At 43.3% G+C, this 12,522-nt stretch overlaps 1 protein-coding gene across 1 annotated transcript in view; it reads right to left on the bottom strand.

Moving 5' to 3' along the window:
• GHR1 (Leucine-rich receptor-like protein kinase family protein) overlaps nucleotides 1–12,199 on the bottom strand; it is a 42,364-nt gene extending 30,165 nt beyond the window's left edge. The window contains exon 1 of the mRNA XM_087679383.1: nucleotides 10,311–12,199. Coding sequence (XP_087535509.1) covers nucleotides 10,311–11,322 — 1,012 coding nt within the window. The 5' untranslated portion in view covers nucleotides 11,323–12,199. The remainder of the gene's footprint in view (nucleotides 1–10,310) is intronic.
• Nucleotides 12,200–12,522: the final 323 nt, after the last annotated feature.

Raw genomic sequence — 12,522 nt, 5'->3', positions numbered from 1 at the left:
AGATTGGTTGCAAAAGGATACAAGCAAGAGCATGGAATTGACTTTGATGCGATTTTCTCTCCTGTAGTCAAGATGACTACATTGAGAACCATTTTGGGCTTGGTTGCAATTGAAGATATGGAACTCATACAAATGGATGTAAAGACTGTGTTTTTACATGGTGATCTGCATGAAGACATATATATGCAGCAGCCTGAAGGGTTTGTTGAACAAGGGAAAGAAAAAATGGTATGTAAACTCAAAAGGAGTTTGTATGGACTGAAACAAGCACCAAGAGAATGGTATCATAAGTTTGATACATTCATATCTTGGTTTTGTATGTTGATGACATGTTGATTGCTAGCAGGGATACTCATGCCTTGGATTCATTGAGGCAAAGTCTTCATGGCAGCTTTCACATGAAGGATCTGGGTGATGCAAATCACATTCTTGCCATGCGAATACTCAGAGATAGATCAAAAGGCTTACTCTATCTATCTCAGCAGAAGAATATCTCCAAAGTTTTGCAACGTTTCAATATGGAGGGGGGGAAAACAATTGGGGTTCCATTGCCTCCATATGTGAAACTCAGTGCAAAGGACAGCCCTACATCTGATGATGAGAAGGCTGAAATGGCCAAGATACCATATGCTTCAGCTGTTGGCAATTTGATGTATGCTATGGTTGCTACACGTCCTGGCATTGCCTTTGCAGTAGGAGTGGTTAGCAGATACATGGCAACCCCTGGCAAGAAGCATTGGGATGTAGTGAAAGGTATTATGAGATACCTCAAAGACACAAAGGAGTTGTGCATCTACTTTGGAAAGCAAAAGGCATCTGTTGTTGGCTTTACGGATGCAGACTATGTTGGTCATGCGGACTGCATGAAGTCCACTTCTAGGTATGTGTTTACTTTCACAAGAGGAGCAGTCTCTTGGATCTCCAGGCTACAAAAGTGTGTTGCATTGTCTACTACGGAGGCAGAGTATGTGGCTGCCACTGAGGCATGCAAGGAGGCTTTATGGCTTTCACGTCTGGTGGGAGAACTTGGCATCTCAGAGTTACCTGTTCTCCATTGTGATAGTCAGAGTGCTATCATGCTAGCACGGAATCTTGTCTTCCATGCAAAGACAAAGCACATATAGGTGAAGTACCACTTCATTAGAGATGTACTTGAGAGCAAGAGCATTGAGCTTGTCAAAGTGCATACAGATGATAACCCTGCAGACCTTCTCACGAAGGGTCTTCCAACAGAGCGGTTTGCTCATTGCCGACAGACGAAGGAAGTTGGATAGATATATTTATTTCAGCTTTGTACATACTTAGACTTAGCTGATTCTTTTCTCCTCTTTAGACACATTGCCTTTAGGTGGGAGATTGTTGGGAATAAAGGGCCATTGTGCCTTTTATATGTGCATGGGTGTGAACACACCCTTAGCACATTGTGTGTGTGTGTGTGTGTGTGTGTGTGTGTGTGTGTTATACTATATATTATCTAAAAACCTAAAGTGGTACACTCGTCATTGTACCGAAACACGTGTTCACTCTCTACTCTGCTCTCTTTTGCACTCTCTCTGTCTCTCACTGTGCATACGACAGTCTGCTTCGATCTTCGTGCTTAATCGGTCCCTACATCTCAAGCATGGTCCTGTTGGAACGCTCCACCACACCATTCTCAAATGGTGTGTTCGACACTTCATCTAAATCCTGTGTGCTTTGCAAAACTTGTCAAAAACATTGAAGCAAAACTCTCCACCATGATCTGCTCTTACATCATTAAAGTTAAAAGAAGTGTGTGTTTCAACAAACATCTTCCAATCACAAAATTTAGAGCCTATCTCACTCTTATATGCCAAAAAATATGGCCACACGTACTTGCTGAAATCACCAGCAATAAGCATTAGCTATTTGGCCTTCCCAATGGAGACCGCATCCATTGGTCAACACAACTCAATATGCGCCAACTCAAGCAGAGTAGTAGCCTTGCAAGAAGTAACTTGCAAATAAGGCTACCTACATTGCTTGTCCCATAAGAAGCTATGTGAATGGGGGGGAAATCTAGTAGTTCCTCCACTGACTTATTTCGAGAAGCCTATCTGATGGAGTCCAAATTCAAGTGCCCATAACGGGTATGCCAAAGCAGCTCAAGCTTGTGGGAAGTCTGCATAACAAGGGAAGAGAGCTTGTAAATCCCACCCTCCTGTGTACCTATCCAAAAGATAGAACCTATAGAAGAGTCCTCAACGGTCACATCCTAAGTGAAGTCTAGATGAGTACCTAGTTGTGTTAAACCATGAATAGAAAGAAGGTTAAAACTTAAATCAGACACATGAAGGACTTTGGTTGATGAAGCCTACTTATCTGGCAAAATGGAAATAGTCCCCACTCCACGAACATGTATGGAAGAGTAGTCACCAATGGTGACAGAACCCCCTCTAGAACAAAGATCCTGAAGCCAATCCTATCAATAGATCATATGTGAAAAGGCCCCACAATCAATGAGCCATGGCTTCTCCTTAGTGAAAGAACCAAGTGTTGTATTAGTGACAGAGTATCAAAAGGAATGAATGTATGAGATGAAGAATGAGAGAAGTTAGTGTCGTATTTATAAGCACAGACTGTCTGGAGTGGTGGCCCAATGCTCTCAAGTGGTGCCCAATGCAGTCTCTCGAGTGGCACCCTAGCTCTCTCAAGTGGTGCCTCGAAAGTCTTTTTGGAGCTATAAATGAAAACCAAAATAAGAATGAATGAGAGAAAAGTATTGAATTAGATGGGCATTTCATAAACTAGAAGAGGATGAGGAGAAGGATGCATTGTCCTCATTGAGAGCATAATGCTGCCATAGTGCCTCCAATGAAGGAAAAGCCTGAGAGGACTCAATAGGCTTCCATGAAACAAAGTGTTGTGAATTGGTTACATGCCGCTCATGTCACTTGTACAAACCAAGCCTTCATGATAGCCACAAGATACTCTTTAGTAGAGCATCACTTTAACACCATTTGAAGATATACTAGGATTTGCATATAGAAAACACAGAATGTACAAATATGACTACAAGATAATAAACTTAAGGCAAAAATGCAAAGTGTAAAAAGGAAAGAAGGGTAGAATGTGATGAATGGAATGCTAAATACAAATAAGTGAAGCAAAATGATACATGAGATGCCAAGGAGTTCAAATGTCGGTTGCCAAGGCTGAGAAACAAGCCACTGGCAGTCTAGAAAGATCGATGTTGTGGCTGACGCCATGGCCACTGCAGTATGGTAGAAAAGCCTCTGGAGTGCAGCAAATCAGACGGATAAATGCAGCAGATGGATGCCATCTGGCACTTGGCAGCAAGGAGAGTCCACACACAGGCTGACAGCAACCACGTGCTAATATAGATGGCTCACAGCAAGGGCAGCACCTCCAGATGGTCTGGATGAGGGTTGAAGATGATGGTGACAAATGTGGGAACATTGGACTAAGAAAAGTATGCAAACCAAGTCACTTTAATAGAACATGTTGGAGCTAGAAGATTTGTCTAGAGTGTCATACAACTATCTACAGCGCATACAAAATGGCTAAAATGCCTTTTTGGGGCTATTTTAATGTGCCAAAAATGCCAAAAATTTAGGATAAATTATGGGTGAGTTTTGGTTGCTGAATGCATGACAACCCCCATTGACTGAATTACGAGGCTCTAACCCACGAGATGATGTACATCATGTACTGCTAACACCCCCTCTCATATAGAGCACTTGACTCCAACTCAAGGAGCTCCAAGAAACATCTCCGATCCAAGTAGCAGTAGCAAAGAAATCTTGCTAGAATACACCTAAATGCACAAGTAGAGAAGTGGGACTCCAGAAGACAAGACTTCATCCAATTACTGATGTCAAAATGAAGAAAACTCTGGAAAGGAGCTTCCAAAGCAATTGTTGTAAGTCCTCAAGACAAAAACATGTATATGGTACCCACTCTAAATCTCCACAACATTGCAAGTGAAAAAATACACTCCATCTAATAGGGTCAAAGAAGTCAAAATAGGTGTGTACAGGCCATGAGTAATAAAGCTTTTGATATTCAAAAGCAATGGCTAAACTCCTTTGGACCAAGGGAAAAGTTCAAGATCAAAAAGAATTGAAAGAAGTCAAAGTTGAGGAAGCTGTTTGGAAATATGAAGATGGAATTTTCCACCAACAACTTGCAACAATTTAGAAACCACACAATGAAGAGTAAGGATCCGTCCCATTTTCTAGCATAGGAAACAAATCCAAAGCTAATCTCACTCATCAACAATAGTAGTTTGCCCAAAGTAGAATACACTTCTCAAAGCTATAACACAAGATCCTTGGAGATTGAGGTCTAGGAAACAAAACCCAAATATGACTTTAAACAAAGTAGCAAATCATCTCTTGCAAGGAAATCAAGATCCTCATGCAAAAACTACCTCCAATCGTCTTGTGGTAGAGCCTCCACAAGGCACATGCTCTTATAAGAAACACGCACAATTTTCTCATAAAGAACCATGTCACAATCTCATTGTTGTATGATCCTCTAAGATCAAGAAGCTCCATCATAGATAAACTCTAGAATGCACAATGCTTGAATCTCTCATACAAGTGCTAAGGTCTCCTAGACGCATACCATCACATCAAAATGCAATGGACCATATCCCAAAACCCTCTACAAATGACTAGAGTACACAATATCTGAAGAAAATGAAGATGTCCCCCTCTAAACAATAGATATCGATTCCAAAGGAGAAGTTGAAGTCAACTATGGTACCAAGTAGCTAATGCAAAAGAAGTAGAAGATGGAGCATCTCAATTGGAAGAGCTATGAGTAAAGACAAACACAATAATAGCCAAGGGTGCCCAAAACTTGGCCTTAAGATAGTGTTAAGAAGACTGCTAGGGTTTGCACTGAGAACACACAGAGTGTACAACCATGACAGAAACACAAATACACAAACACAGACACAGAGGGCAAAACTCAAACCCTAAACGCAAAACTCAAAACTCAAACACAAACAGAAGAAGGGAGAGAGAGAACACAACTCTGAAGTGAATGAATGCTGTAAATGAATGTAAGAGTGTACAGTGTACTCAAGGGCAGAGCAATGTCAGAGTGTGACATCCACCGAAGACGGATCCCGAGTCTGTGACCACCAGTCGGAGTGTAGGAGTGCTGAATAGTGAATGGCAGCAGGCTGGTCACCAAAACGCAGCAGTCTGGAGGCTGGAAACTGGTAAACACAGCAGTGTACCACCGATCGGGGGCTGGAAACTGTGCAGAGTGTGCTGTAAACAGCAGGCTGAAACAGAGTTTGAGAGTGTCAGGGCCTGCAATGCTGAAAACGCAGGCTGGCTGAACCTGGAGATGATGGACAGCAGGCTGAACAACAGTCTGGGATAGTTTGCAGCAGTCGCCAGCAGATGAGAACTGTCGCCTGCAGCAATGGACAGGCTAAAGATGATGTGGCTACAGTCGATGATGACTGGACAGCAGATGGAGGCGGGCTGCAGGCTGGAAACTGGGCGCCAACAGCAGCAAAGGGTGTGTGGGCTGGGGACACGCTAAAGATGATGTGGCTGCAGTCAATGATGGCTAGACAGTAGATGGAGGCGGGCTGCAAGCTGGAAACTAGGCGCCAATAGCAGCAGAGGGTATGTGGGCTGGTGTAACCTGCAAAACAAGGATGATGATTGAATGGGGGCAGCCTGTCTATTTATAGATATGGAAGGGCGCCCCAAAAATTAGGGTTTCCACTAAACTTTCTCGAACCGCTCCCCATTTTAGGGTTTCCACTGAACTCTCTCAAACCGCTCCCCGTTTTAGGGTTTTACTCTAAAAGAGCATTTTTAGTGTGTTTTGGGGCTGTTTAAGAGGCTAATCAGCAAAGTAATGCATATTTTAGCTCAACAGATAGGAAACACAATCTCCATCTCCTTACTGATCAAGAACACGAAAAACTTGACCTTGGAAGAGGAAGTGCCACTTCCATCTCTAATGCTAGCCAAGAATGCAAAGGCTTGCGACCACCAAGGCAAGGCCTACAATCCATGCCTCTAGTCCAATCATGACCAAAAAATTTGTGTAGTGTTAGCCCTTGACTAAAATATTAAATCCCACCATGTAAGTACCAAAGAAGAAATCAAAACCTACATATCAATGCTTCAAATTGAGATACTTTTGATTGTAAGTTGAAGCTAAGTGAGTTTGTGTGCACATGTCTGTGTGTCTATGGTAAAAGAGGTCAAGGAAGGAGTATGCAACGAAAATAAGAATGAAGAGATCTAAAGAAGGGATTGGCCTTCAGAGCTACGCAATAACTACCCTATCTTAGCCAAGGAGGTCTAAAAGGAGACTAGCCTAAAGGTCTAGCTAGGCTAGCCTAAAGGGCCTAGACCAAACTAGCCCAAAGAGCCTAAGTCAAGCCTAGGTATCCTAAGAATCTAGCCTAAAAGAGGAGGGCCAAACCAATCAAAATAAGGTAGTAACCAAGGGATCCTAGAGAATAAGGCATTGACCCAAGGAGTGGTCTAGAATCCACAACACCAACCACGGGCCATCGATAAACCCAAGCACCAATTGGTAGAGAAACTACATTGGCACCATGGGGAGTACCCCTCTCAATCTCCGTGGAGTGGCATTACCACTACCAAATGGGGCTAACACTAGTTGGGGAGAAGATTGAGTTTTAGATATAAGTACGTTCCTTGGCCCTCCATCCCTGAAAACTCATCACCAACCCTCCTACCCTCTAAAACAACCATTGCCATCATTCAGCCCTACTACATTTGCTGCCTTCCTTGCTCCAGTTACCATCGGCAGCCTGCCACATTATCATCCTTTCATGTATTGATGGAATCGCTACTCTCTAGACTGCAACATGTCAACACCAAAAGGTTTAGGCCTGATTGTGTCCTCCAAAGGTTCCAAAAGGCTTCCATTTCTGCATCAAAGGTGTTGTTGCCCGCTCCAACCACTCCTAGAGGCTGCAACATCATCCACACTACTGAATTTAGCTATTACGGCATCTCTACACAGCAGGGCAGCACTCTTTTGGTGCAGACAAGCCGACAGATACTGCATTTGGGATCCCTCTTGGATACAACGCACTCTCAAAGCCGTTCTAACTCTCAACTCACCTTTGCATCAATCCTCAAGATGGAAAGGCTCAAGGCCCAATTGTATGTTTCTCATTTCTATACACCTTTTTCATTGAGCATTCCCTAGATTGTGTTTGTCGTATGTCATACATTTTGTGTTTCTCTTTGTTAGCCCTAGCATTTTCTTTTAGGTATCAGAGCCAAGTGCTCTTCGCTAACACCTAACCCTTGTTTCACAAAGCTTGGGCATTCAAAAGCAACAAAATCACTCTTAAAGATGTATCAACCAACCTCACCAAAGGAATCATCATTAAAGCCTACACCCACGAATCCGATTTTCCCCTCCTTGCAAACTTTAGGGGATTGATGCCTCAAAGAAACACTAGTGTATAGAAAAAAGAAAAAATACTCAGATGAAACTAAATGAACAAAACAAAATGCTAGGTGTGATATGATAGATGTTTAAAGGAGTGGTGGGCTGTCCAACGAAATGCAATCTATGGCTCAATAAGTAAGGTCAGCACCTATAGATGATAGGAAGAATATGTGTAAAACAGGGTGGAAGCTCCTCACTAGAAAAGCAGATATGGCAGCACTTGAATCATGACTATCAACAATAAGAAAATAGGACAGAAGCTCTTGATAAAGATGACTGGCATCAGCACCAGCCTCAAGCTCTCCAATGTCAACAAATCATGACATTGGAATGAGAGAGAGAGAGAGAGAGGGAGAGAGAAAGTTATATTAAAGTCCTGTGGAGGCCAAAATTGACCTATAAGGACAAGATCAGATACATCATGGTTCGTACATTCCACTTTGGGTCCCAAAAGGCATAATCAATCTAGATAATAAAAGAGGAAAAAAGTACTCTAAGATCACCTTGTCATTATGGGATAGGAGTACAATATATCAAAAGATCCACCTAAACATTCTTAAATGGTCACTTCCTTTGCGCTTTGGGTGTTTGAAACTCCACAATGATAGCTCTACCTTGTCTATAAATCTCTCATTCCCTTGTCTTTGGGCTTCCTATATTTTCGCTAGTTCTTGTTTCCTATTCTTGAGCTGGGTGGATGTGACCTCATCTACCATCCATATCTTGGTCCTTGCAAGGAACTAGCTTGCTTCATTACCTCCATCTTTTCTTTCATTCTTGTATGTCGTAAAGCTAAATACTCTCCTTTGATTGTGATTGAGGGATCTCCAATCTCAATGAAGGGAATGGCCCTACATATAGCTCTTTATATGATTTCATGTTCCGAAACAAAAATGTATACTCTTATCTCTTTATCCTCCAAGACCTTGACCTTATATAATCCTTCATCCAAGCCCCATACTTTGACTTCTTTGGCAGTCCATTCTTGCTATTGGTTTGTCCATTCTTGCTATTGGTTTTCTTCAATCTATGTTATAACTTATGACTTCTTTTGCAAGAGTCTCTTTTTGAGGTTCAGATTATTGTACCTTAATGGATGACCTCGTCTTCAATTTTCTTCCACTGGCAAAATTGTTCCTTCAATTTTTGAAGCTTCTTTGTTTCTATCAACTCCTTTTTCTAACATTTTGTTTTCTTGTTGTAGCTATTGGACCATATCCAAGAGGTACTGATCCCAAGGGGAAGGCCTGGCGGCGGGTTTTGACAAGAGCAAAGCTAGTGCTTTGCAAAAGCTCAATTTGGTTGCCATCTATGCATGTGGATGGAAATAGAGATAAAACCAAAGGGCTATTATGGTTGTGTTGTCCTAGCCATCTGAGGGACAACAGTACAACCCCTTGCCCTCAAGCGGCTGGGGCTACTTCAACCTAAGGTATTGGAGATGAACATATAGGTGACAAGGTTGCTTAGGCAGGTGGCAGGTGTGGACTAGGAAGCTAGGCAAGTAGGATGATGATGATGAAGGCAATCTCTAAGGCTGATGGTAGCAAGATGTGGATGAATTCAAGATAATTCAAGATGGAGGAGAAGTCACACACTTGTACCCTTTTATAAAGCTTTGAGTCTTTTATGCTACTAAAAACTCTAAGAGTTAACATATAATGTAATGTGATCTTGGGAAAGTACTGAGGTTGTATGAGAGCTAGAAGAATTTAGCCAATAATATGACGCCAATTCTGAGGGAGTTGGACACGTACATCCCCTCATTCTTGTATGAAACATGGCAATTGATGCCACCTCTCTCTTGACTCAGCCAAGGACAATATCCAAGCATATAAGATTCTAGAGCTTGTCTAACGTCATGAAGCTATATATAGTGCTTTAATCACCAAGAAAGCTTACACAACAAAAGTGCACAAATCCATTGCAATAAGAACCACATACACAAGATAGCTCTTATTAAAATGAAAACTTGATAGAACTTGATAGAGATACCTCACTGGAGCTTCTACTGGTGCATCTTTAGAGGACAGCTTAACCAAAGTCCATTTGCAAGGCCACAAATGTACAAGGTTGTTCTTTAAAAGGAATTGAACAAGCTCAACAGTTGCCACAGCACAATCGCACTCGTGCAGTGGGGAACAAACATAGCTGGCAACATGTTATCAATAGGGGAGAAAGAAAAAACATGTCCATGTGAGCAAGCAAATGCACCCAGAACGTGCCAAATGGCCCACTTCACTACAAAAGAAGCACGCCGTTCTCATGCCCATAGAGAGTTTGTCAATGGTAGACATTTTACAGAGGCCATAATGTTTCAAGTACAGAAAGAATCACAACGAGAGAGAATCCAAGAGACTGATGTGCTTTTCAGATCAAAATAGCCCAGGGAAATTCGTCCAACAGGGTGTAATCTATATTTTCTGCACCTTAACAGGGGTGCTTTGACAAGGTGCTGAATAAGCAAAGAGGATTGTTCATTGTTTGTTAACACATTAAGAGTTACCAGTGGTGCCTGGTTGACTGCTACCAGTCAGTCAATCAGTGCATAACATTGTGCAGGACCCTCATAACACTGCCAGCCTTAAAATTTGGTGCACTAAACTTGTCAGGAGCTTCTGAACACTCTTGCACTTTGCAATGACAATGACTACATGCAAACAGAGAATACGAGTCAGGGTTCAGAGCCTTAGCAGGGCCATGTAGGATGTTATTATAGATGCACACGTTGAAAGCATGATAACTGTTTGGAAAAGCATGACTACCTCAAACAGTGCATGCTCAACAGAGATTGCCAAATTATACTCTCTCTACAAAAATCAAGCACTGTAAGTTAGAGTCTTTGGATAGAATGGTACCGGTGAGACTATTATTGCTTAGATCAAGTTCTTCCAGAGTGTTTGGAGACAACAGAGTTGATGGCACAGCCCCGACAAATAAGTTGTGACTCATCCGCAATGTTTCCAAAGCAAATGCAAATTCGAAGTTGGGGAGATTTCCAGAAAGCTGGTTGGAACTCATATCTAAGACTTTCAGACTCTCTGCAAACACAGAGGAAAATTCTTCTGGAGCTAGGGGGCCAGTAAGTTGGTTATGACTCAAATTGACATACTGCAGAGTCCTCAATAGTGGAAGCGTATCATTTGGCTGCCATGGTATAAACCCTGACAGCTTATTGCTGCTAAGGTCCACAATTGTAAGAGATGACAGAGCTAAAAAAGCAGGATGGATCTCGCCACTGAGCTGATTACTGTGTAAATCAAAGGTTTTCAAACTGGCCAACTGTGCCAACTCCTTGGGAATGGATTCAGTAAAGAAATTGTGGGAAAAGTTGAGAGAAGTGAGGTGCGACAATGACCCCAAGGTTGCAGGGATGCTGCCACTAAGCTGATTGTCAGCCAAAGAGAGAGCACTTAAACTCTCTAAACCTGTGAAAGTGTCAGGGATTGAACCACTGAGTACGTTTTGTGAAAGATCCAGTTTTTCCAGGCGAGAAAGATCCCCTAGGTCGTCTGGCAGGTTCCCAGAGAAGTGATTCTTTGAAAGATCAAGGAAAACGAGCAACTTCAAGGCACCGAGAGTATTAGGCACAAGAACTCCTTCAATTCCATGACCTGACAGGTTCAGTCCTACTACATTCATGCCATCGTTGCTGCAAGACACACCGCAGAAGGACGATGGGCATCCTCCTGACGCCTGTAATCCACTCTTCCAGGTTGTGGCAACACAACCATTGCCGTCTCTCTTAATTCCTTGAAAGAACCCCAGGAGTGCTTGAGCTTCTACATCCGTGGATGCAGCAGCCAACTGCATGCTTATTATACTGGCACACGATACAAGCATCACTACACATAAGGAGCACATTTCCATGCTTGACAGCTCCACCAAAGTTTCTCTCTCCTCTGCCTGTTCAGTACTTAGTTCTTTCCTGCTGCCAGGCAAGAACAGGGGAATGCACCTTCGTAGAAGCTTTCGAATCAGTTCTTTCCTGCTGCCAGGCAAGAGCAGGGAAATGCACCTTCATAGAAGCTTTGGAATCCGTCCCTGCCATGCCGCAACCTATGCACAGGTGTAAAATGCAGAAGGTTCTCGCAGGGCAGGAGCTGTGGAGCACTCTTCTTTGGACGCATCACGGGAAACTCGAGAAGTGAGCTTTCTCCCTCCATGAGAGAGGAGAAGAAGAAGCAGCACCGGCAACTAGTGTTGAACTTAGACGAATCCCATGCTGGCAGCCTTGCATGGCTACAAAAGGCGCGAAGCTTTCCTAAAGGTTGGCATTACTCTTTTCTGTCTGCTGTAAAAAGATCCTCTTCTCTGCTACAGACCTGGTCATTAAGCTTTCCTTCTTGAGGCATAAATCTTTTCGGGGGCAAACTAAATTTGTGTCGGATATGCCAGTGGCCGCACTCTTATATTGTGCGCCGTGCTTGTGTAGTAGGCCTGCACTTTTGTGTGGAGCAGGAGATCAAAACATCCCTTCAGAATTACGCAAGGTCCTCCCTCCTAAAGCGAAATGATGGAGGAGGGGCCAGGGCGGGCGAGCTCACGGTAAGAGCAAGCGACCGATCCCTGTCATACACATGGCGATGAAGGAGCTGGTAGGTAGGGACGGAGGGCAGTAAGCAAATGGTAAGAAAGGGGAGGTGGAGAGAGAGAAGAAGCGGAGGAGGAAGAAGAAGAAGAAGAAGAAGAAAACGACGACGACGAGGACAAACTCAGTTCCATGGCGTGCCAATTTGCGAGAGACAGAGGACGAAGCTGCAGCAAAAGCATGGGAAGGAGAGCTGCAGTCCGAGTCAGCGGTCCCGCTGACGTGGCAGGGTTCGAGTCTGCGTTCTGGGTGACGTGGACAGACACGTGTGAAAGTCAAAGGTAAGCCATCTTAGCCATGTTTTTTAGCTGGGTGTGTGGGGGGGAAAAACAGAAAAGGCAAAAGAAAAGCGTGGATGGGGAGGCGTGCAGGCCACTGGGGCAATCTAAAAAGCTGGACCCCACCGCCTACACTTTTCCTTGCAGTGGCAGAGAGGCAGCCGAAGCACAGGGAGAGAGAGAGAGATGATGGCCCCTACA

Source organism: Lygodium microphyllum, chromosome 6 (genome assembly GCF_053477565.2).
Source record: "Lygodium microphyllum isolate KBCC chromosome 6, Lygodium_microphyllum_v1.1.10, whole genome shotgun sequence".
Lineage (NCBI taxonomy): Eukaryota > Viridiplantae > Streptophyta > Polypodiopsida > Schizaeales > Lygodiaceae > Lygodium > Lygodium microphyllum.
Note: the sequence above shows the minus strand (reverse complement) of the source record. Positions and strands in the feature narration are given on the sequence as shown.